This window comes from Suricata suricatta, chromosome 6, assembly GCF_006229205.1.
Source record: "Suricata suricatta isolate VVHF042 chromosome 6, meerkat_22Aug2017_6uvM2_HiC, whole genome shotgun sequence".
NCBI lineage: Eukaryota > Metazoa > Chordata > Mammalia > Carnivora > Herpestidae > Suricata > Suricata suricatta.
This window is the reverse complement of record NC_043705.1, coordinates 90,995,561-91,022,407: the sequence shown is the minus strand read 5'-3', so window position 1 is coordinate 91,022,407 and position 26,847 is coordinate 90,995,561. Positions and strand designations below refer to the sequence as shown.

General features: G+C 42.2%; 1 protein-coding gene across 1 annotated transcript in view; it reads right to left on the bottom strand.

Annotated features, from left to right (window-relative positions):
• The window catches only part of SLIT3 (slit guidance ligand 3), a 593,860-nt gene that overhangs the window by 471,470 nt on the left and 95,543 nt on the right, over positions 1-26,847 (bottom strand). Inside the window, exon 4 of the mRNA XM_029941248.1 lies at positions 21,644-21,715. Coding sequence (XP_029797108.1) covers positions 21,644-21,715 — 72 coding nt within the window. The remainder of the gene's footprint in view (positions 1-21,643; positions 21,716-26,847) is intronic.

Below are 26,847 nucleotides of genomic sequence, written 5' to 3'. Positions count from 1 at the left end.
TCCCTGGGAAGCCTGCAGGCTCTGAGAAGCAGTCCCCATCACCCTGCTTCCAAAAGACTTCCTCCTCTCTTCCCTCTGTTGGGACCTACCATTCTTCTAACACCGGGGTGGAAGTCCTAGGGAGTCAGCATCTACTCATGCCTTTTGATTACCTATTTTGGTGCTTCCTTCCTTGGAATGGCTCTCATGTGGGGTTTGACCTTTCAATTTCCTTCCTCAGATATGTCATGACATAACTACCAGAAAGTAGACATAATGCTTCCTTAGAACCTCCAACAATCGTATCATAGATAAGAATCACTCATCCATACTTCTCCAGCAGATCTATTACCAGTATTACAATTTTTCAAAGAAATATCGCTTTTTCTGTTAAGGTGACTGCTAACCCAGCCTGACCCCTCAAGCATCAATACTTGATTCCTTATAAGCCAATGATCCTTCTTCCGGGGTTTCTCTTTGTCATTTCATGCAGAATCATGGCCAAGGTAAAGAATGTATCTTCGGGCTATGTCCACAGCACCACACCAAAAATCTGAGGGCTGGGTTTGTACATTCCCTACTGCTCTGTGCCTCAGGTCCTCCAGCTGTAAAATGGGGGCATTGGTCTAGAAGTTCTAGAAAGTGCCATTCAACTCTGGTAATCTATGAAGATGATGCTTCTTACCTCCTGGGGCGGGAGGCAGGGGAGGTTACTGTACAGACAGGAGCTCACACTGAGCATAGCACAGATTGAAGAGGCATGTGTGTAATCAAAACTTGTTCCATTTGCCTTGGAAAGAATGAAAAAACAAACCTGAAATACACATCCCCCCAAATATTCCTATTCTTTTTCTTTCGTTTCCTTTGTCCTCCACCGAATCTCTATCTTTACCACTGCTGCTCTACGTTTACTTTCTGGTCTTCTTCCCTCTCATCCCGATTCCAGGTTTTCTTCCTTTATTCCATCGTATATTCCCTTTCTCCCCAATTCATCTAGTAAGTATGCCCTCACTGAAAAGATACTCCTCTTTCCCCCATGATGTGAAATCAAAGGTGGTGACTGGGCCCAGCTGTTCGACGTAGCAGCATCCCTCACGATCATGGAAGCAGGACAGTCTGCATTCCACCGTGCAGCACAGAGGTTGGTCCCATTACCGAAGGCTGGTATCTGCACAGAAGGGAGAAATGGTGGATAGGAGCAGGAGGCAGGATGGAAGCAAAGATGAATAAATGACAGGTTGGTGTTGCAGCTTTATACAACACCAGCCAGAGACTCAGAGAGGGTTAGTTTGGAAAACATTAATAATTTGATGTTCCAGTGTGGCTCTGGTTCAATTGTTTTAGAAGATAGGGTTCACTTCAGGTTTGGACTAATTCACCAGATGCCTTTCAAACAATCTCTGGTTTCGATCTCAGATCAAGAGAAAAATAATTTGGGGGTTTAGGGAGTGTTCAGTAAATTAGTGTAATCTAGTCTTTTTTTTTTTTTTCTTCAGACTAAGGCTTGGTTTTTGTTTGATTCCCCACAAGTCTTCTTTTTCCGTTTTTGTAAAGCCTTCACTGAGCTGAGGCTCCCAATAGCTGCACAAACCTTTTCAATGCCCATTAGAAGTAAAAAATCAATGACCCTGGGAGATGAAGCAAACACAGTTTATCTTTTCATTTCATTGTATCACAGAGTATTATTCCCAGGTCTTTGAAATAAGCATCAAAAAATAGCATTCCCTCCCCAGCTCTCGGTCTCAGGCACTGGCTCGCATCTGCTAGCAGAGGATCTCGCAAAGGCTGTTTCTCTCTCTTTGGTGGGAGTCGGAAATCCACCTGCTGGCTCTTGAAGTCAGTTCACCTGCACGCTGCATGGCCCCACCTGTGTGTGGATGGGCTCAGCCCACGAAGGCCCTCTCAAAACTCCAGGGCAGGACCCTCCTGTTTTTTAAACCCAAGTCATTTTTTCTTGCAAAAAGTAAAGTAGAGCTCAGAAACTGAGGAGGGAAATATGATGTGTTAGTTTTATCCTCAATTTTGAGTGTGCATGTAGATGTATGCATTATATGTGCACACATGCTATTAAGTAGTGATTTGGGGCTTTTTTAGGGCAATGATTTGGAAGAGAGGATGCTTTTTGACTATACATTGAGGAAAAAAAGTAGACTTTGGAGAGACCAAGTTATTTCTCTCATTCATTCATTTAAAGAACATTTATCAAGTGCCCACTATGTGCTAGATGCAGTATTAGGTAATTATAGAGTCAAGGAAACAAAATCCCTACTCTCAAGAAGCTTATATTCTAATAGGGAATGGGAAAGCAGAAAATAAACACAAAACAAATAAATGAGCAAGAGAATTTCAGGCAGTGGTAAGTGCCCTGAAGAAAACAGGATCATGTTATGTACAAAGATCAGCAAGGAAGAAACAATGCTGTAGGTAGGGCTATCAGATAAGGGTTCTCTGGGGGCACCTGTGTGGCTCAGTCGGTTAAGCATCCGGCTTTGGCTCAGATCATGATCTCACGGTTCATGGGTTTGGGCCCCATTTCGGGCTCTGTGCTGACCGCTAGCTCAGAGTCTGGAGCCTGCTTCGAGTTCTGTGTCTCCCTCTCTCTCTGACCCTCCGCTGCTCACACTCTCTCTCCCTGTTTCTCAAAAATGAATTTAAAAAAAAGGGGGGAGGCTCTCTGAGGAAGCGATGTTTGCACCAAGATATGCATTTCAAGAAGGACTTACCCAGGCCAACATCTGGAGTCAGAATGTCCCAGGCAGAAGTAATAGCAAGGCCAAGGCCCTGAGTTGAGAAAGATATGGGAGAGTTGAAGCAACAGGAAGAAGGCTTTAAGGCTGTCATAGTGGAAGTGGGGAGAATGGCCTAGGATGGCACCAGGGAAGAGTGACAGAGGCTAGACTGTAAGGTAGGAGCTTGTATTTTTTCTTAGAACAACAGAAAGTCATTGAGAGGCTTAATTGTGGAATGAGGAGATCTGATTTTTGTCTTAAAACGATCTTGACATCTGTTGGATGGACCTTGGATAATGAAGGAACATAAGTAAAAGCAGGAAGATGTAGTGAGGAAGTCCTTGAGGTCATTTAATCAAGAAAGGATGGTGGCTTTTATTAGGGTGACCAGCAGCAGAGACAGAAGGTAGTGGACAAACTGGTAAAGATAGAACTGACAAATTTTACCCCATCTCCTCACCCTCCTGTCAATGACTCTACACTTGAGGAGAGACTTGTGAGTAGAGTACTCTCTGGGCAACCTATCTTCCCCTGCTACTGCTTTCCTGGACTCATTAGGCCTAATGATCTCCCATCTTTCACTCTCATTTAAATAAAGGAAGTGCCATGCACAAGGGAACAGGATCTGCAGAAAATACCATTAACGATAGAAGCCATAACAATTATTCCCTAAGATAATTTTGTTCAATGGCTGAGCCCTTGGGAACTGGTGGTTGACAATGCTCTGTTCTGTGTTGTAAAATGATATGAAAGTCCCAGAAGGTCTCGGGTAGAAGCCTGACCATGCACATCTCTTCCAGAGAAGACAGAAGCTCTCTCTGGAGACTCGAAAACATTTACACTAATAATTTACTCTCTCTGACACAGATCTGCCACTACCATCTTTATGCACCTAAAACACCAATTATGAGCCAAGGAGACAAAGCATCTTTCCCCTCCACCACCACTGCTGCCTTTCTGACCCCTGATATCTTTTAACAATATTGCTCAATAATTTGAGCTAATTTAAAAGTCAGTATCATGTGTTAAAGTGAAATTATATCTGTGCTTGGATGTAGCACCCTGGAAGGGAGCTTCATTTATCTGTCTGGGATTCTTCTATTGAGAAAAGGTTTTATGTGTATGTGTGGGTGGTATGTTATGTGTATGTGCATGTGCTTTTGGAAAGAGAAAGGGCAGAGTAGGAGATGTGGAGACACAGGAAGGAGATTATTAAGGCCATGATATTAATAAAATTGATAATCTAGCATTTATTTCTATACTACTGTCACTGATTTCCACGTAAAACTTTTCTAAAAATTATTAAAGTTAGATCTCTCTGAGCATCTTGATACATATATATCTTAGAATCTCATACATCTAAAATTAAATGAAATTGAGATGGAGAGGATTAGTCCTTGGTTACCATTTAACCCTCTAAGATATGTAGTTTTGTTTTTTTCCCCTTAGAGCATTTTGACCTCCAAAAGTCAAGATGTTTTCTTCACTAGGAGAAATGTTGATATGTTCTATATGTATTTTGATCAAAAGCTGACTCACTGATGAGAAATTCTAGTCCAGAGCCCTAGACACACCAATGAGAGGCCAAACTATCAGTTTAATAGCTAACTATTCCATTTAGCCAACCATGGGAAGTTTTTGGCTATACAATGGGCAGTGCCAATCAAGATGAGGCCAAACTTCCAAACAGGCTTCATCACCATAAGCAGAGTGAGTAGAATTAAAGAAGGAAGGATAGGAAGAAAGAAACATCATGAAGACAACATTAAGATATTTTTCTAAACTATGAACCAAAACTCAGGTCCAACACACCGCATTCAGGCAAGGAGCGTAAAATTTACTTACGCTTCTTCATTTCCCCTCCCCCTCTCTCTTCTTTTTTTTTCCCCACTTAAAACAGATTTTACTTATTTATTATTTTTTATTGAAGTATAATTGACATAAAGCAATAGTTTCAGGTGTACAACATAACCATCTGATATTTGTATACAATGCAAAATGACACTTCAGGGGGCCTACCTTCCTTACCACCACAACGTTGTATAATATGCAGTACCATGTTGTCAATTATAGTCACCATATTGTACATTACATTTCCATGGTAATCTATTTTATGATTGGAACTCTGTACCTCTTGACCCCCTTCTCCCTCTTCACCCATCCCCCAACCTCCTCTTCTCTATGGCAACCAACATGTTTTCTGCATCTCTGTGGTTGGTTTTGTTTATTCATTTGTTTTACTTTTCACATTCCACATATAAAGGAGAGCATATAGTATTTTTCTCTGACTTATTTCACTAAACGTAATGCCCCAGAGGCCCATCCACGTTGTCCCAAATGGCGAGGTTTCATTCTCTTTTTTAATGGTTGAGTAGTATTCCATTCATCCATCAATGGGACCTCTGGTGGTTTCCATATCTCAGCTACTATGACTAACACTGCCGTGAACATAGCGGTGCAGGTATCTTTTCAAGTTAGTGCTTCAGGTTTTTTCAAATAAATACCCAGACGTGGAATTGCTAGATCATATGGTAGTTCTATTTTTATATTTTTCAGGAACTCAATACTGTTTTCCAGAGTGGCTGCATTAATTTACATTCCCACCAATAAGACATGAGGGCTCTCTTTTCTCCACATCCTCACCAACACTTGTTATTTTTTACCTTTATTGTAATGGTCATTCTCACTTTATGAGATGATATCTCATTGTGGTTTTGGTATGTATTTCCCTGGGGGTTAGTGATGCTGAAGATTTTTCCATGTACCTATTGGCCATCTGTATGTCTTCTTTGAAAAAAGTGTCTATTTAGATCCTCTGAGCATTTTTTATTCAGACTTTTTTTTGTTATTGAGTTGTATGCCTTTTTAAAACGTATATTGGATATTAACCCCTTACCAGACCTATGATTTACAAATATTTTCTCTCATTTAGTTTTTTAAAAATTTTGTTGATAGTTTCCTTCATTGTGCAGAAGGTTTTTAGTTTGATCTAGTCCCATTTGTATATTTTTGCTTTCAGTGCCATACCCTTGGAGTCACGTACAAAAACATGTCTCCAAGAATGATGTCAAAAAGCTCACCACCTATGTTTTCTTCTAGGAGTTTTATGATGTCTCATCTTATATTTAAGCCTCTAATCCATTGTGAATTAATTTTTGTATATGGTGCAAGACAGCGGTCCAGTTTCATTCTTTTGCATATGGCTGTTCGGTTATCCCAGTAGCATTTATTGAAGACACTGTCCTTTCCCCATTGTATATTCCTGCTTCCCTCATCATAAATTAATTGACCATATATGAATGGGTTTCTGGGCTCTCTATTCTGTTCCATTGATCTATATGTCTGGTTTTATGTCAATACCATACAGTTTTCATTACTATAGCTTTGTAATATAGATTGAAATCAGGGAGCATAGGAATGCCTCCAGCTTTGTTCTTTCTCAAGATTGCTTTGGCTATTCAGATTATTTTGTGGTTCCATACAAATTTTAGGATTGTTTGTTCTATTTCTGAGAAAAATGCCATTGGGATTTTGATAGGGGTTGCACCAAATCAGTAAATTGCTTTGGGTGATATGAACATTTTAACAATATTAATTCTTCCACTCCATCACCAAGAAATATCCTTCCACTTATTCATGCTCTCTTCAGTTTCTTTCATTAATGTCTTGTAGGTTTCGATGTCTAAATTTATTCCTAAGTATTTTATTTTTTTAATGCAATTATAAATGGGGCAGTTTTCTTAATGTCTCTTTCAGGTAGTTTGTTGTCAGTGTATTAAAATGGAACAAATTTTTATATATTAACTTTGTACCCTGCAACTTTACTGAATTTATTAATTCTAACAATTTTTGGTGGTGATATTAGGGTTTTCTATATATGGTATCATGTCATCCACAAATAGTGTAAGCTTTACTTCCTCCTTTCTGTTTTCTATGACTTTTATTTCTTCTCCTTCCTAACTGCTCTGGCTAGAAATTCCAATATTATGTTGAATAAAAGTGGCAAAAGCACGTATCCTTGTCTTGTTTCTTAGAAGAAACTTAGCTAAGAGGAAAAGCTTTCAGATTTGCCCATTGAGTGTGATGTTAGCTGTGGGCTTGTCATAAATGGTCTTTATAATACTGAGGTACATTCCCTGTACACCTGCTTTGTTGAGAGTTATCATAAATGGACATTGAATTTTCTCAAATGCTTTTTCTACATCTACTGAGATTATCATATATTTTTATCCTTCATTTTTGTTTACATAGTAACAAAATGTATATGTGGTATATTAATTGACCTGTGAATATTAGCATCCTTGGAATAAATCTCTAATTGATTATGGTGTATGATCCTGTCAATGTATTGTCCAATTTGGCTTGGTAATATTTTGTTGAGGATTTTTGCATCTATGTTCATTGGGGATATTATCCTGTAATTCCCCCCCCCCCTTTTATTTTTGTAGTTTTTTGGTCTGGTTTTGATATTAGGGTAATGATGTCTGGGTAAAATGAGTTTGAAAGCATCTCCTCCTCTTCAGTTTTTTTGGAAGAGTTTGAGATGTATAGGTATAAAAACATTTGTATGGTAGCACTTATCAGTGAAGCATTAACTTTCATTTGTTGGAAGGTTTTTGATTACTGATTCAGTCTCCTTGCTAGTAATCAGTCTATGCAGATCTTCTTTCTTCATAAATTGATTCTGAAGTTATTGTATGTTTCTAGGAATTTATCTATTCCTTCTAGGTTGTTTAATATGTTGGAATATAGCTATTTATAGCAGTCTCATGATCCTTTATATTTCTGTGGTATCAGTTATAACATATTTTCTTTCATTTCTAATTTTATTTGAACTCTATCACTTTTTTCTTAGTGAGTCTAGCTAAAGCTTTATCAATTTGTCTTTTCAAATAATTAGCTCTTTGTACCATTGATTCTATTGTCATTTTAGTGTTTATTTTATTTATTTTTTCTCTGATCTTCATTACTTCCTTCCTTCTACTAACTTTGGCCTTCACTTGTTCCTCTTTTTTCCAGTTCCTTCAGGTGTAAAGTTAGATTGTTAATTTGAGATTTTTCTTTTTTCTTGAGGTAGGTCTGTATTGTTATGAACCTCCCTCTAAGAACTTCTTTTGTTGCATCTAGATTTTGGAATGTTGCATTCTCGTTTTCATTTGTCTCAAAGTATTTTTAAATTTCTCCTTTGATTTTATTTTCATTGACCCATTGGTTGTTCTGTAGAGTATTATTTAATCTCCACATAATTGTGATTTTTTTTTTTTTACTCTTTTGGGATTGATTTCCAGTGTCAAACTATTGTGGTCTGAAAGGATAAATGACATGATTCCAAGTTTCTTAAATTTATTGAGACTTGTTTTGTGGCCAAACCTATGATCTATCCTGGAGAAGTTCTATGTTCACTGGAGAAGAATGTGCATTCTGTTCCTTTTGGGTGAAATGTTCTGTATATATCTATTAAGCCCATCTGGTTTAATGTGTTGTTTAAGGCTGATGTTTCCTTATTGATTTTATGTCTATATGATCTATCCATCAATTTAAGCAGGTATTGAAACCCCCTATTGTTATTATTCTTGATTTATCTTTAGTTCTGTTAATACTTACTTTATATATTTAGGTGCTCCTATGTTGGTGCATAAGTATTTACAAATGTTATTTCTTTTTGCTGGAGCAACTCCTTCATCATTATGTAATGCCCATCTTTTTCTTTAATTATAGTCTTTGTTTAAAGCCTATTTTGTGATATAAGTATAGTTACCACAGTTTTCTTTTGGTTTCCACTTGCACAGAACATTTTTTTCCATGCCTTCACTTTCAGTCTGTATGTGTCTTATTTGAGTTGAGTCTTTTCTAGGCAGCATAGTTACAGGTCTTATTTATTTATTTACTTATTTATATCCATTCAGCTACCCTATGTCTTTTGATTGGAGAATTTGGTCCATATATATTTAAGGTAATTATAGACAGGTATGTACTTGTTACCTTTTGTTCATTGTTTTCTGGCTGTTTTGTAGTTTGTCTTTGTTCTTTTACCCTCTTGCTTTCTTCCCTTGTGGCTTGATGCCTTGTTTTTAGTGTTATTTTCCAACTCCATTCTCATTGTCTTCTGTATATATATAAACTGATATTCTAAGTTGATAGAAAGTTAAGTTTAAATGCATTCTAAAACTACATTTTTACTTTTCTCTCCTACATTATGTTTTGATGTCACATTTTATGTATTTTATTGTTATCTCTTAACTAATTTTTATAGTTAGTTTTACTACTTTATTTATCTGTAAAAGCTATCTTCCTGCTAGCTTTATAAATGATTTGTCCACTACCTTTACTATATACTTACCTTTACCAATGAGAATTTTTGCTTTCATAATTTTTCTTGTTACTAATTAGTGCCTTTTATTTTTGGTTTAAAAAGAAGTCCCTTTAACATTTCTTGTAAGTCTGATTTATTAGGGTGAATTCCTTTAGTTTTTGCTTGTTTGGAAAATTCTTTTTCTCTCCTTTTATTCTTTTTTTTAAATAATAGTTTATTGTCAAATTAGTTTCCATATAACACCCAGTGCTTCTCCCCACAAGGGCCCCCCACCATGACCATCACTCCCTCCCCCCCTCCCCCTCCCCTTTCAGTCCATGGATCCTCTCCAGTATTCAGTAGTCTCCCTTGATCTAGTCTCCTTTTATTCTTAATGTTAACCTTGCTTGGTTGAATATTATTGGCTGGAAATTTTCTGCCTTCAGTACTTTGAATATATCATTCCACTCGCTTATGGGCTGCAAAATTTCTGCTGAAAACTCAATTGATAGTCTTAAAAAATTTCTTTAAATGTTTTTTATTTATTTTTGAGAGACAGAGAGAGAAAGAGAGAGAAAGACCATGAGTGGGGGGCGGGGTGCAGAGAGAGAGGGAGACACAGAATCTGAAGCAGTCTCCAGGCTCTGAGCTGTCAGCACAGAGCCTGATGGGGGGCTCAAACCCACAAACTGTGAGATCATGACCTGGGCTGAAGTTGAACACTTAACCAACTGAGCCACACAGGTGCCCCAAACTCAATTGATAGCCTTATGGAGGTTCCCTTGTATGTAAAATGTTGGGTTTTTTTCTTGCTGCTTGCAAGATCCTTTTTTTATCTTTACTTTTTGACACGTGAATTATAATGTGTCTTGGTGTGGGTCTCTTTGATTTCTTTTATTAGGGAGTTTCTGGGGTTCTTGGAAGTCTTTTTCTTTCTCCAGGTTAAGAAAGTTTCCAGCCATCATTTCTTCAAGTAAGTTTTAGGTTTCTCTATCTCTCTCCTCTTCCTGGGACCCCCTACCATGTGAATGTTGATCCACTTGATGTTGTGCCATAGGTGCTTTAAGCTATCTTCACTTTTTAAAATTCCTTTTTCTTTTTGCTGCTCTGGGTAAGTTCCACTGTCCTGTATTCCAGATCACTGATTTATTCTTTTGCTTCATCTGGTCTGCTATTGAACCACTCAGTGTATTTTTCAGTTCAATTACTATAGTCTTCAACTCTGTGACTTTTGTTTGGCACTTTCTTATATTTTCTATCTCCTCCTTAAAATCCTCTCTGTGTTCATCTATTCTTGTCCTAAGATGGGTGAGCATTTTTTGTTTTTCTTCTTTTCCTCACTTTCTTTTTGTGAGCATCTTTATGACCATACTTTGAACACTTTATCAAGTAAATTACTTATCTCCATTTCATTAAGAATGTTTCCTGGAGTTTTATCTTGTTCTTTCATGTGGAACATATTCCGCTGTTTCCTTGTTTTGCTTGACCATCTGTGTTTGTTTCCATGTATTAGGCAAAGCATATACCTCTTCTAGTTTTGAAGAAGTGGTCACAGAAGCCTGGAGGTATGTTTCAGTCTGATGTCTGTGCAATGCCATGGGTGTGGTAACTCGTCTATTACCTCAGTTCTGTGGGGCCCAGAAATGCAAGTACATCTGGCCTTCAGAGCCAAGCGTTCAAGGGGCATTTCCTGTGTGGAATGTGCACACTTGATAACTTCGAGGTCTTAGGAGAGTGCTAGATTGGAATGAGCCTGCCCAGTGAGTTTTATAAGCTGGGGTCATGGTGGAGGACTGGGCCAGGGCAAGAGGTCCCACCAGGTTTGACAAAGCAGGGTTGTGGGGGCATGCTGGGCTGGGATGAGCCCACTTACTGGGTTTGGCAGGGCTGCAGGACAGCACAGGGGGTGGGACACGTGACACTAGCAACGCAGAGGGAGAATGCAAAAATGGTACCTGCCCATAGTTCTGTCCCTGGAGAGATTCCAACAGACCTCTACTCCTCTGGCAGACTCTTTAAGCTTAGCCAATGAATCTCCTTCACATATATTCTAGGTGCCTTTCAGCTTGCTGCTTTTGGGCTGGGTCCTGGGGTGAGTGAATCTGTGTGAGCCCTTTATGAGTGGAGTCTCAATATCCTACAGCTCTTTGGGTCTCCTGGTCATAAGCCCCATTGATTTTTAAAGCCAGATATGTTGGAGTCTCATTTCTCCAGTGTAGGTTCCAATGACCAGGTGCCTAAGGTGGGGTTTGAACCCCTTGCTCCTTAGGGATATACTCCATATTTATGGGACCCTTCCCAGTAGTGGATTACCCCCAACGAGGGGTGGAGCCTTTGGCAAGACCATATCTCTATATCTCCTAATCATCTTGATGTGGCCTTTTTATCCTTCGTTGTGGAGGAGCTGTTCAGCTAGTTTTCAGGTCTTTTTCATAGAGGATTATTCTATATGTAGCTATAGATTTGGCATGTCTGTGGGAGAAGGTGAGTTCAGGATCTCCCTATGCTTCCTTCTTCAACTGTCTCCTCAAACTTCTCCATTTTTATTTGATTTAGACAGTACTGTGTTATCACAGTTTTGCTATTAATACCACATAAACATTTTCATTACAATCGTCAATCTCCAGGACTTTGTAAGTGGACTGAAAATCTTACAAATGAAGATTAATATTCAACATATAGGATATTGAGCCCACAGGAAAGACAAAAGAAAGCCAAAGTTACAGACTTTTTTTTGATAATTTGAAATTATGCTAGAATTTGGGCATCAAATTAAAACACTATTTGTCCCCTGGAAAGATTCCCAAATGTTGGTTGAAAATGAGAGATAATTAGGCTCTTTAGAAATGTTTCTGTTGAAAGAACAAATAATTCAAGATTATTAGATGTGGGTATATTGCTTCATTCAGGCAATTGAAGAACGTGTGTTTGGGGTCTGCCCACCTCAAAAGGCTTATATTTTTCTATATATAATGTGGTATTTTGCTGACATTCTCAATTCCCTTGACAGTTTCTAACTCCAGATAAGGGGAACAAGGATCCCAGGTGTGCACCTAGGCTGGCTTCTGGTTCTCATTCTCAATAATGGGCTAAGTGGCCACTGAGAGTACAGTCTTTATGTGAGCACCCTTGCTGATGGCCACAGACCTGGTGAGGCTAGCTGACTCTACCACATGCCACAAGGTGCTGAGAGCAGCACATTGTGTTGTACAGAGAGGTTCCAACTCTGCAGGTGGGTCCCAGCCAAGGAAGTCTGAGAAGGAGCCAGGTGGCAAGAAGCCCATCCTCACACCCTCTGGGCTCAGATTAGACATGTCTGCATTCTATACTCAGCATCCCAACAACCAGCAGAATAAGTGCACGCGTGCGCACACGCGCACAGACACACACACACACACACACACACACACACAGTAGGTGTTTAATGAATGTTTTAGTTGTCCCTGGTCACACAGTTCTCTTCCTAAGAATTGGGCAGGAATGTCCCCAACAGGGAATGGACTACATGCCAGGTAATCAGCTGGGTGTTTGTTTTATTTTTCTACTTTCTCAACTCACTGTTTTCACATATAGCACAGAAAACACACCGACATAAGAAGGCTTCTGGCTGTAGGTGCAAGGAGCTGAGCTCTTCTTGCTGTGAGCAGTTTAATGCACCCTCAGAACTAAAATGTAGGGTTTTTTAAAGCTCTTATACATTACAACCTTTTCTTTCGACATTCTCCCCTTTTCTGTAGCAATTCAGACAGCCCCATGGTTTCACCATTATCACCAGTGTCCAGTGTCAGTCTAACTTCCTTCAAGGGTGGCTTTCCTCACTGTGATCCATGGCATGACTCTAGAATAGTTAACCCTTTGCACACATCTTCAGAAAGCCATCTTGGAACCCCCATCAAGTAGACAGCAAAAACCCTTACCTTCAAACCAAAGAAAATACTAAATCCATGAAATCACTTAAGCCATTCTTCCAAAGAGAGGGAGAATCAAAATGTTTTATGCAGCAACCTATAAGAAACTCATTTTGTGGGATGTTTCACATTCCAGCCAATGGTTTATTCCCCCATATATCCCTGCCAGTAATATCAACCAGATGTGGCAAAGAAGTCTGTGCAGAATTGTAAAAATTACAAGCATATTCTGTAATTCCAAAGCATTGTAAAGTCACAGCTTGGTTTTCTTTCTTTCTGGGGGAAAAAAAAACTTTTCAAGCTGGCAGAATGTTTTCAGTACAAGTATTACCTGATCACTTTAGAAAGTTCTTCTGTTGGCCCAAAGAGCCAAATAGTTTCAAAATATAAAACCCAACTCTACCTTTGATACATTGTAGGGAATTTAGAAAGTTCTACTTGCACACATGCATTTGAGTCTATAAATTTTCTGTTTTAATATTTCAAGTCTTAATACTTTAGATCTCAGCTATAAGCACATGCTCACAGAGGCTCATATAAGCATAAAACTATAAAATACTGAACCTTGAAAGCTTCAGAAATACATAATTGCTTTTCCTCTCTCTTCCTTAAGGTGTGTTTCAGCACAGGGGCACATGATAAGGTAGAAAACAACTCCCAGAACTGGAGGTCATAAAGGCCTCAGTTTACTCCTGGTGAGTTAGTTAAACTCTTAAGCCTCCGTTTTATCATCTGTACAGTAGGCATAAAAATATCTACCCTGCAGGAAGACTAAAGAAGATTGCATATGCATAAGGTGCCTAGTACACAGTAGGGGCTCAGAAGATGTTTGTTTGCTTGCCTGCTCCTCAGTCTATAAAATAATAGGGTTTATACTAGATCAGTATTTCTCAAAGTATACCCATGGGTTACATATACCAAAGTCACTTAGGTTGCCTATTTATAACGTCAGAATCCTGGGTCCATTCCAGATCTAATTAACTAGATGTCTTAGTTACATAGACTGGGAATGAACATTTTAACCATCACCTCAAGAGATTTTTTTTTCCCCATATGCTTGAGAAGCAGTGAAACTTAGATCCTTGCTCATCAAGGCCAAGAGCATCACCTGGAAGTTTGTTACAAATGCACTCTGAGGTCCTACCCCAGACCTACAGAACCAGAATTCACATTTTAATAAGATTCCCACGTGATCAGATGCTCAGAGAAGTTTCAGAAATTCTGGCCTAGATAACTTTTATGCCTAACTCTAAAATTCTATCATTTAAGCATCTACAAGACAATTCAAAGTATTATCCTTGTAATCAACTCTGTGGATAGACAACAGGCTTCTGTGTTCAGCTGGATAAAGCCTCAGTGAAGGAGAAAAGAAACCTTCCCTGCCTTCTTTCCTGGCTCTAGCTTAAAGCACTATAAAAAGAGTGCAAATCACACAAACCAGAAATCCCAAGAGTGCCACAGCACCCCCTGTAATCCATTATCTGTCCATATGCAGATGAAAGCTAACCTGTCCTCAAGCACATGATGAGACCTGCAGGTGACAGAGCATGCCTTAACACAAACAGAAGGCCCAGGCCTCACTGCAGTGTTCAGGGGGTGGGGGAATAGAGAGGGAGGAGGGAACAGAGCTCCAGTTTGCAGGGAGATTTTTCCATGAGCTTTTAGTGGCTATGCCCCTGGAAAAAGTGACCCCACGTCTGCAGCGGTGAGGCTGGCCCATCCCTGGCCTCTGAGGGCTGGGCTGGCACAGGGGGAGCAGGTCTCTGGGATGCAGCTCCCAGCAGGCAGGCAGTTCCGAAACCCCCACCATCCGGATGGACTGGGTTCCTTGTTGTCCTATGATCATTTCACCACATCAGATAACAACTCTGCTGAAAAATTGAGAAGTATGGTTTTTGTTTTCTCCACTGGTGTTTCACTTTTATAGCACTGTTTCACATCGATATAGAGTTTTATGGCAACACATACTGCATGTAGTTATGTTTTCAAGTTTAGTTCAGAACTCGAAGATTAAGGTGGCTGCAAAAGAATCTATGAACAGCACAAGGTATGAGGTATGAGGCCCCAGACACTCAGCACGTCTGGGCCCATTGAGGGCTTCAAAGACATAAAGGAACAAACATTAACTGAGCTTCTACTAGGTGCCTCGCACTTTAGCTGGTTATTAGCTTCTCATACGTACAGTAAGGAATGTAGGCTCTGGAGTCAGGCAAGCTTAGGTTTGATTTTTGGCTCTCCCAGTTACTGGCTCTGTGACATTGGGTAAGCTGTCCAAATCTTTAGGACTCTGTTTCTTTATCTCTAAAATGGAAATATTATAGTACCTGACCCCTAGACCTGAGATGAAGAAAGAGAATATACATAGAAGCAGGTCACAAAGCACCTGACCCATGCAACTATGTAATATGCACTTGGGAACTGTTATGGACTGCTGTGTCCCCCAACTGAGGCTCTTGGGCCCATTCCTTCAGAATGTGCCAGTATTTGGAGATCAGGTCTTTATAGAGGTGATTACGTTAAATCATACCTATTAGGGAGGGGCCCTAAGCCAGTATGCCTGGTGTCCTCATAAGAAGAGGAAGAAACAGCAGGGCTGAGCATGAACAGAGGGACAACCACGTGAAGAGACACAGGAGAAGCCAGCTCTAAGATAAGGAGAAAGGCCTCAGGACACCAACCCTGCCGGCACCCTGATCTTAAACTTCCGGGATCCAAATTATGAGAAAATAAATTTCTGTTGTTTGAGCCATCTGATCTGAGATACTTCGTTATGGCAGCCCAAGCAAACAAAGACAGGAGCTGTGAACTTGACTCCTATTGTACAGTCAATCAACCCGAGCCCAAGAAAGTTGACGTTACTTACTCAGGGTCACCAAAAGGTAGGACCCCAACCCAGGTGTGTATGGCTCCAAAGGCCACATTCTTTATTCTGGCATTGGGCTGCCTCAAAGAGGCACTGGACCGCCTTGCTGAATGCAGATTCCTGTTGGGGGGGGGGGGAGTACAAGACACGTACATGCAAGGCAGTGATAAGACGGGATGATGGAGTAAAGAAAGGAGAGGTATAAGCAGAGAGGAGAGTTCAGCGGAGGGCTCCCTCATTGGAAGGAAGTTCCCTGGAAACTGAGGTTTCACAGCCTTTGCCTCTGGGAGGGACGCTGCTCTACCACAACAACAGCCCAGTGACTTGGGGCTAATCAGCTGGCCACACTTCAGCAGGTTTTCATCGGCCTGAGGGATTAACCATCCAAGTCTCTTGCAACTCCGCAGATGCAAGTGAGGGCCAGGGGGCTTAACCCCAGTGGACTATTTTTAAAACTGTCAAATACCTTGTAGAACTGCGTGGTGAATAAGTGGAGGCCTCTGTGCTGCTGCTGTCTTGCTGTTTATTCAGCTACAGGCTGCAAACCACAACCAGATACTGAATGGGCTCTTTGGACATGAATCTAGAACAGAGGGGCCAAAAAGACCCGCTCATCCTCATAAGGCAAAGTCAAACTCATAAAAACTGGCTGTGAACCACTATGCCCCTCATCTTTTTAAAGCTCTCTACTGAGTAAAACTCAGAGGACTTTTATCACTGTTTTTACCTTGTCTCCTGCTCCTTCTAAGGATTTCTGGATAACATCAAACCTTTAATCTCCAAATAAACAGAAATCCTTCATGCCCTCTCCCATGTGCAGATGAAAGAGAAAGCAAGAAGGAGACACAAAAAAGGAGAAATTAATAACTTATAGACCATGTAACAGACCATGCTCACTGCCATCCTGTCTGGATGAGAACTGAAGCCCAGAGAGGGAAAGTAACATGTCTCAGGCCACAGAGCATGTGGGTGGTAGAGGACCAGTCTGAGGACCATTATCTTCCCACTTCAAGGGCACTGCCACCTCACCCTTATCTCTCTTGGAGCCTGAACTCTGACAGGTGCTGAAGTATTGACACCACAGATGCCAAAGCCATGGCATATGCACTGCTCGCATCAGTTGGCCAGCAAAGCCAACCACAGCCATCTTTCACTGAGTACTTGCTATGTGCTACAGTCAATGCTGAAGGCTGTCCATGGGCCACTTCCATTTATCCTCACAACAACGTAGCGAAGTAGGTGCTCTTGTTTATTTTACTGATGATGAACCTGAGACCCAGGGAAGTTAAATGATTTGTCCACAAGTGCACAGCCTTTTAAGCCCTCCACTCTACTGCTACCTCCTATGCTCAGCTCTGAGTCAGGAGTGGTAGAGAACTTAGGAAGAGTGGAAACACAGTCCCAACACTTGAGAACCTTCCAATCTTCTATATCAGGAGAGGGAGAAGCTAATATTTATTGAGTGCCCAAGGCATGGCTGAGACCTTCCTGGCCCTTTACAGACCACAGTGATGTTACCTAATCGTCAGGGTACTTCCAAGGATTTATTGAGCAAAAAATAATTCTCTGGCCTGTATTCTGTGTGCTTGAAAACAGGGTAAGAGGACAGATACACCACTAATATACATATGTATCAATGAATTGATAATACTGGATCCAAAGGTGGATGGGGGTAGGGTGACCAGCAAAGGCCTTACAGAAGCACGTAGACATATGACAGGTCCATTATCAATCCTTTTTATCATCACTGTAGGTCTCCACAATAGCTAGCTTGGCATGGTAGAAAACTGAAGGACTCTGCAGTGACACAGACACAAAGTCCTAGCTCCATTGTATCCTAGCTATACAGCGATGGGGTAAGTTAGGTAGCCCCTCTAAGCATCAGATGTAGATCTGATAATGATTCTCTCTGCAGGATTAGTGTAAAGGTTAAATGTGAGCATTGAGGCAAAGTCCCCAGCATAGTGCTACTTCATAGAAATGTGGGCTATCTGGGTAAGTAATTTAAACTCTGAATTTTAGTTTCCTCTACTATAAAATGGGAGGACTGAGGCAGGTCGCTGCCTTCAGTAGAAAACAGCACAGACTCCAGTCAGATTACTCAAATTTGAATTCTGGTTCTGTCACTAAGTAGCTGTAGGATACTGGGCAAGATCTTAACCTCTTTGAGCCTCAGTTTCACATCTGTAGAATAAGAATAGTCATAGTATCATCCCACAGGGTTGTCAGGAGTATCAAATGAGTTATATACCTCAAGTGCTCAGAATAGTACCTGCCAGTCAGTGGGTTTACAATTGTTATTACCTTGAAATGTTACTAAGGATCCAAAGCTTTCAGTTAAAGCACAGCAGACTACACAAAGTTGTTGCCCAATAAATCTGTAGACATCTGGTTGTTTTCAAGTTTGGTATCACTTCCTCCATCTTTGGATAACAGAATTATTACTTCTTTTGGGAAACTCATTCTCACACCCTGCAAACTCTCATCCTCAAACAACTGGGATGAACCCATGACCCAAACTTGACTGGTGAGAGGATACCACGTCACTGGAAACAGCGATGTGTTCAGACATGGATGTGTGGTCAAGCTAAGCAATCCAATCTACCACTGGTTCTTTTCTGCAGTACTGTTGACTCCACCAGATTGCCAGATTAGTACCTAGAGTCTTCTGCTTTTGCTCACCATCATGTGCCCTTCTACAAAAGATGGAAGGAATGACATGAGGTCCCAATAACATCACCAAGCCCCTGGATCCAGTTGTTCCTAAAGCCATCCATAACTATTTCTGAACTTCCCAGGTATATAAACCAAGATCTTTCCTCTCTGGATTAAACTAACTTTAGTCACATTTCTGTCACTTAGTGGTTGGTAGCATTAATATAATAGCAGGTTTCCAACAAATATTATTTCCCTTTCCCATCACTCCTCAAAACATCTTATTACATGTCCATAGCCTTGCCAAAAGGTATTCTTTGGATAAACATGGAGTATTAAGCAGTTTTTGTCTACAGATCTAACAAGAAAGGAAAAGGCGTGTCCAGAATTGCTACTTATCCCACATGGCATGCTACAGAGTAAACAGCCACACAGTACCCACATTTAGCATTCTCTGGAAAATAGCTCACTGTGCCTATTGAGATGCAATGCTCCTTTAATACAGATCTAGTGACATATGTATACACACCCATGATTGCACATTTATTGATTTCTAATTTGTACCCTGCTTACTTCCAAAAAGGCCCTGGAGTGGTTGAAAAAATAAGACAAAGACACAATAGGGCCATTAAGAAAAATCAAAGATCAAGCCCAGAGAGAAAAAAGGGATTGCTGATTATAGCCGAAACCTGAGTTAATACAGTTGCTTCAATAAAAAAAAAATTATATTTAGCTCTCAGCTTTTTGGCAGCCACTCAGAATGTGTCACAATGAGACACACATAGATGTAGGGATCCTTCATGTCTACACTTGAAAACCCAGCAGAGACCATGTTGGAACAAGCACAGAGGAAGAGCTTACTGAATGAACGAATGAATGAATGAGTGAGGGATAAAAGAACCAAAGCTCCCCAAGGGCACTGTTTATATACTTAGGCCTATATCCTTCACTTATTCATCTACCCATTCACTGAGAGCATATGTGTGTCCACCTCTGTGCCTGGCTAGGACTTGGAGAGGGACAGATATCAGACTGAGTCAAATGTCATTCCTGCCTTCCCATCTGTGGCTCCCTGGCTTGAAACAAAAGCTCAGAGCCATCCACCTCAGTGCCCATAGCAACTGCTGGTTTCTTCGTGCATCTGGGAGAAAGCGATCAGAGAGCAAGGCTGAGAAAATGGGAAGTGCAGGAGTTACACTCGTTATCTCGGTAATTACAGTCACACGGCACTGTAAACCCTAGAAAACAAATGTACACTATGATCTCGTCTGATACTCACAGCTCCTTAGAGAGAAAATAATAGGGAAGAGGAGTGTCTGCCTTATGTTGATGGGAATATTCGGGCACAGAAGGGAAAGTGACTCCCCCAACCTCTCTTAGAAAGTGACAGAATACCACCCTGGGGGTTCCCATGCCCTAGGCTGCTGCCTGGGCCTGGCCCCCAGCATCTCAGAGACCTGTTTTATCACTGCCTAAATTCCTCCTCTCCCTGCATCAAAAGCAGCCTTGCACAAAATGGGCATCATCGGATGGCCATGGGGAGTGGCTGGGAGGCCACGTCCCATGAGCAAGAACCAGCCTGCCTGATACCTTGCAACAAGTGGAATGCTCAGACCCCACCCGCTCAAGGCTTTCCGGCAGCCCCACCCCCACAGACACCTTCTGTTTGCTTAGAAAGTGATGCTGAGATTTTAGATGAAGAGCTTAGAGTCAGCAGTATTTGGGAGCAGGTTGAAAAGGCACAATGTGGTGTTGGGTAGAGAGATGGCTATTAGGTGAGCATGTAAGGAAAGAACTATACAGGAAGAGGAAATTAAAAATCAGGTTGTTTCCCCATATGCCCATTTAGTATTGTTTATCCAGCTCAGCTAGACACTCAGGCTGCTGAACATCATTTTATCCATCATGCCTATCAAGATGGATTCAGCATGGAAGGGTGAAAAGGGGGGCATATTCTTGCCCACAATAGCAAAGTCAGCCAGGTGGACCAAGCCTGAGAAATGCAGTACATAGCACGAGCAGACCTTGACAAGGCACAGGTGTGTCCTAGAGAAGGCGAGGAAGGCTGCTGCACTACTTACACACCAGCCAACCCTTGCAGTTCCTGTTCCAACAAAGTGCCCTTTAAAATATATTTATGTGTATAGTCTCTTTATGTGTGTGTATACACAGATATAGATACAGACTCCTAATTCAGAACTTCATTCTTAAGCACACATTCAGACATGTGTTTTGTATTTCCCAATATATCCTGGAGCCTACATGCATTGTTTGACTGCATAAATAGGTATTAAACACAGCCACTGGGAATGTAAATGGTGGCCACAAGTTTAGAGCCTACCCAGTAATGTTAGAGTCTTCCCAGCCAGGTTGTAAATCTCACTGCTTGACTACCAAACAGCCAGACACTGTCACTTCATTCAGAAAATCAAGGCTTGGGCCAACCCAGTTCACCTCATGAGCTACACGAGTCACTGCCAGTATGACTTGTAGGCTCAGAATCATAGAGCCATTCACTGTCAATTAATTAACACTTGTATAACACCCACAACATTCCAACCGTAATCTCCATTCTGATGTGCATCTCAAGCTCCTTGAACCTCCAAACTCTCATACTGAATAAATTCACAGAAGCATCTCCAATCTTCCCCCCTGCATTATGTCCTTGACCATCCCAGAAGATAAAACAAAATTCAATATGTTTCTTCCTTTTCCCACAAAAATCACAGATCTCCAGACCCAGGGTTTCCAGACTGGTAGAAGTAGGAAGCAGGCAAAGGGCTGGAGTTGTACTGGTCTGATTAAAGTGTACTGGTGAGATTAAAGTGTTTAGTACAATACAGGGTCCTCTGAGACCACTGGTACCTCCAGTGAATAAACCTACCTCAAATCCCATCCCCAGCGCATTTCCCTCAGGTCAGACCCATGTTAAATGGCAGTGTGTCCTTCTTTGAAAAGAAAAGATCCACTTCCACAAGTCACTAGCCCTCATTGGCCACTTAAGCCCCTGATACCTGAAGAGCGGGAGCAAAAAGTCAGGTGTGGAGGGGAGTGTAGAGGCACACCATCTTGAAGCCCAGCTTCGAGTCTCCATGCATACGGCCTAACTGCCAAGCTCTGCATGGCCCCAGGCTCCACTCATGAAAACAACCACAATATCCATATTACCAAAGCCAGGCAGGACACCAGGTAAAAAACATAATTTGGCTCAACTTACAGTCTGGTGAGCTTTGGTGTACTCTGGAAAAGCAATTCTGGAAGGACCTGGAGCTTATTCTTGTTCAGGCGCCTACAGATGAAGAACAGAATGAAAGAGTGTCAGGAGACATTAAATTGGATCAATAGTAGTCACAGACACTTCAATCAATCAATCAATCAATCAGTCAATCAACAGGTATTAACAGACTTTCTAGATATGTCAACATCAGACACACAGCATGTTAAGGCATATTCTATTTTGCAAAGCTTGCAGTCAAGTTGGAGATATAAAACAAAGGTCATTCATAGGCAAGAACACAGCACATGTGCTGCCCCTTTCCCATCAAGAGCCTAGGATAGACATCACAAGTGATCACAACATTCTTCCCCACAGATCCCAGAAAGGCTTTTGAAATTTTCCGGCCATGTGCTCCAGGTAGCTATTGCCAAGTGATGAAACTGATATGCAAAATGGATCCCTAAAAAAAAAATAAAATGCCAGAGAGAATATTTCATCCCAGATAGTGGTGGTGGTTGCAGTGGGGAGATAGCAGTTACTATGGAAACAGAAGAGGCCATGGGTTGAGGGGCCAAATGCAATCCCTGCCAGCCTGGAGCAGGGCTGTATTACAACTTTCATTGGCCTCTAGCCACTTTTGCCTTTGCATGTCCCTAACTCTATATAAAAAAATATCACATTTTATAACTATGTTGGTATAGAAATATATTAATATTATATATTATAACATTTACTTTGACCTGAAAGGCTTATTTTCCTTCTAATTTTAAAAGAAATAAAAACATTTTCACGGGCCTCTGAAAGTATTGTTGGCCCTGGGCACTGTCCCCGCTGTGCCTAATGGAGCAGTCAGCTTTGGGTCAAAGACCACAGTCTGGGCATGCCATGTGGCTGGAGGTAAACTCCACCCGAAAAGACGCCGCACACTGGATGGCGGCAACAGAGCCAATCCAATGCTCTACTGAGAATGGTCAATGCTAATGCCAACAGTAAAGAAGGCCACGTGAGTTTTCAAGGGACATCAAGCCTTTATTGTGGCCTCTAAGAAGGCTGTTCTCCGGAGAGCAGAAGGCAAAGAGGGAGACCCTCCTCCCTGCCCACCCCCATGCCTCTCTGTCCTAGCATCTTTACATAGCCTCATCAGTGAGTGCCCAAACCAGTGTCTCCAAATCTGTCCCCAGAATCCTCAGAATCTCCTGGAGCAAAAGAACAGTTTATGGCCTGGCTGAATTTTTTTTTGCCTAGAGTGACCTGTCCGTTTGCTTACCTGGGACAAACACACTACCCTATCTTAGATGGAAGCAAACTGAAGAAAAGATAAGATGGGCTTCTTCCCTGCTTTGGCCCCAAAGGCCACGCTCTCTCCACCACGCCAAGCAGACATGCTCCCCGGGGTGGGATTTTGCTATTTTCCCCCTTTCATCCCAGGTTGATGGCCAAAAATTTCTGAGAGACAGGGGACTAGCAGGAGTTTAAAAAGGGCAAAGCATGTGAAAAAGGAGCTTTGAAGACCCCAGAATAAGGCTCCTGTCAGAAGTGTGCTGCTCAGCCCTGAAGGGGCTGACCAGTGTGAGGGCAGGTGTAAACCAGTGATGCTGTTTGTGGGCCCCCTGACTGCAAGGGCCCCCTGACTGCAAGGGACATCAAACCTTTATTGTGGCCTCTAAGAAGGCTGTTCTCCGGAGAGCAGGAGGCGAAGAAGGAGACCCTCTTCTAAGAGGCTGGAGAGTTGGACTGGATAAGCTCAAGTTCCCGGCCATATACCAAGAGTAGCCTGACTCCTACACCAGTGCACTCTTTTAATGTTTTGTTAATTTTGGTAAAAAAACAAAACAAAACATGAAATTTTCCATCTTAACCATTTTCAAGTGTACAGTTCAGGAGTGTTAAGTATATTCATACTGTTGTGCAGATCTCCAGAACGTTTTCATCTTGCAAAACTGAAACACTGTCACCATCAAACAACTCCTGACCCAATCCCTGATAGCCGCCACTCTACTTTTCTCTTTCCATGAGTGTGACTGGTGTTCTTTTTTTTATTTAATTATTTTAATATTTATTTATTTTTGAGAGAGATAGAGCACAAGCTAGGGAGGGACACAGAGACAGGGAGACACAGAATCTGAAGCAAGTTCCAGGCTCTGAGCCATCAGCACAGTGCCCGACATGATCTCACAAACAATGAGATCATGACCTGAGCCGAAGTCAGACACTTAATCAAGTGAGTCACCCAGGCGCCCTGTGACCAGTGATCACTCCCAGTATCCACTCTTCATGTTCTTGTCACTAAAATGGAAAGATGGGAGGAGCCCAGAGGAGAGGAGAGTGACAGGTAATCTAGTTGCTGGTTTAGAGCAGCTCCCATAAGTCAGTGATAGGTCCCTCTATGTCATGTGGGAGCACTGATTCCAGAGACAGCACAGTGGTATGACCTCCGGGCTGGCCAGAGCTGGGCTCCAGTCTAACTATATTTTGATGTCTCTGTGGGACTTTCAGGTAGTTACCCAAGTCCTGTTGAGCCTCAGTGTTCCATCCTCAAAATAACCCTATTCGCTGGGTTAAGAAATTCTTTTTTTGGTTTATTTCTTTTTGAGACAGAGAGAGAGAGACAGAGCACGAGCGGGGGAGGGGCAGAAAGAGAGAGAGGGAGACACAGAATCTGAAACAGGATCCAGGCTCTGAGCTGCCAGCACAGAACCCGATGCGGGGCTCGAACCCACAGACCGCGAGATCATGAGCTGAGCTGAAGTCAGACACTTAACCAACTGAGCCACAAAGGCGCCCCTGATTACAGAAATTCTTAATGACACAGTGTGTGCCTAAGTGTTTAGCATTGCAATAAGAGCATGGTGATAATAATAAAAATGATGCAGTTCTAACTGCATATCAGATGCTATGCTACATGCTGGATGGATACAATCACAGGCAGGAGAGCTTGGAGGCTGGCGTCATTACTACCCAGATCTCATAGATGAGGACAGTGATGCCTGGAGAGGCTGAGCACATTCCACAAGGCCACGGTGTTAGGCAGTGGTGGAGACGACATCTGAACCCAGGCAGTCTGCCTCCAGAGCCCTGGTTCTGAACCACGAACCACTCAAAGCCTTGTAATAACTGACACTTCCCTTCCTCTTTCTCTTTCTCTTTCTTCTCCTCACCACTGCCCTCCACTTTTCCTTCCTTTCATCCAGGGTTACCTCCTCCTCAGCCCCAGTCCAGACAACCACCCATTCTGAACATATTTACCTCCCTGAAAAGAACTGTCTTGGAGGTCCCTATGGCCAAAATTGGGTCTCTGTGTGCATGTCTGAAACCACCCTCTATTGTCACAGCTGCAGAGACCCTGGGTGAGAGTTACATTCACGACCAACACTTCAGTCTAGGCAAAAATCCTAAAATCCGGCCCACCGAGGCCTGCAGTGGGTAGGGGGTAGGGTATTTAGTGTGCTAAAAGCCCTAAACCAGAGTTGAAGCTAAAAATAAAACCAGCTTGGCTCCAAAGCTCCAGGAAGGGAAGGAATCATTTTTCAGTATTTGTGGCTGGACAAAAATAAAAACACCACCACACCGAGCCAATTGTGCTCTGCCTGCGGCTTCATAAACCCTGATGAGACTTCCAGGGCAGCTGGACCGGGCTTTTTCTCCCAGAGCCTCTGGGTTTTGCTGCTTCAGTCTGGTCGGGCCTCACATTGGTTCTCCCTATCACAAGAAGAACCATGCTCCATTTCATTTCCAGGTCATTCAGAACTTATTCACATTTACTTAGCAAAGTGAGCTGGCAGAAAGGTCTTCCTTGAAGGGCTGATGAAGGCTCCAAGCTGCATAAAGTGCACTTCCACCCGGCTGCTATAGAGCAGGTCCTAAACAGAAAATGACTAGTGTGAAATGGGTTGTTCTCCTGGGAGAGGAACAGTGAAGCACTGGGCTACAGACGGGGGCTGTGGCCATGAGGCTCCCCATCCCTCATGTCATCCACTGCTCTGTCACCCTGGATCCACGGGTGAAAAATCTCCTGCTGTGGTTCAAGCTGAAAACAGATCCATGAGGCCTGGATGAAGAGGATCACAGGGGTCCCTTATGAGGGCAGACCTGAGGGGGTTGACAAACTTGCCATAGGCCAGGTTAGTGATCAGATACAGCCCTCTTGGCTATCCCCTCTTCCCTGGGAGATCAGCACTCTTTCAGCTTCACCTGCTAGAACAATGGGCAGCATCAATGTCAAAGGCTCACAGGCTATGAGTTGCAAAGTCATACTGCTTTTCAGTCTGAACCATGAAGCATTACAGTACTGTTGAGCTCACCTTCCTGGAAGTACCAGCATGCAAGATCTGATTAGAGCTGTTGCCATTTTTGTTGTTGAATTTGTCCATTTATCTATCCATCGTTTGTCCATCTACCCACCTTTCCACCCAACACCATCGATTCATCTCACCAGTCCTTTTTCAATAGGAACGTACAAAGATGAATAAGAATATTCCCTTCCAAGTATCAGATGCTAGTGGAGAAGACAGATAGGAAAACAAAGGTATCCTGGGAGCACAGAGGAGGGCCAGCTAACCCAGACCTGGTAAAGGAAGGCTTCCCAAAGGAAGCGGTTAGAATTTACTTTTGAAGCATGAATACAACTCTTTAAGAGACAGGGACAAAGGGCTCTACACTTTTGTATGGCTACAAAGGGCCATGACACCAAGGGGACCCTGGGAAGTAGGCTGCACCACCAGACTGAGGGGATGACATGAGAAGCAGAAGTAATGAAGCTGTAGAGCCAGGCAGGGATCCTACTGCAAGGGCCCTCATGGGTCATGATACAGGAACTGGGAGTAACGGGAAGCCCCAGGAGAGGAGTGTGCAAGGAAATGATCATCTGGTTTGGATTTTGGAAAGTCCTCTTGAATAGCAGTAAACCTCATTTGGCAGAGAGTGAAAAAGGAAACAAGGGGACTAATTATGAGGGCTCTTGCATAATCCACGTGACTGTGAGAGGACCTGCTTAAGGATGAGAATGGTATTGGAGTGTAGGAGATGTGAGGCATCATTGACAGTCAGAGGGAGTTACGGGGTGGAGGTGTTAAAACTGGCCGCCAGGGCTCCCGCTAAGTGGGATTACCAATCACTGCCAAAAGGAACAGAGAAAGGAGACAAGCACGCAGAACATGGTGTGTTCAGATTCAAGACTTCTATGCTGCTGGGATCTCTCGAATATG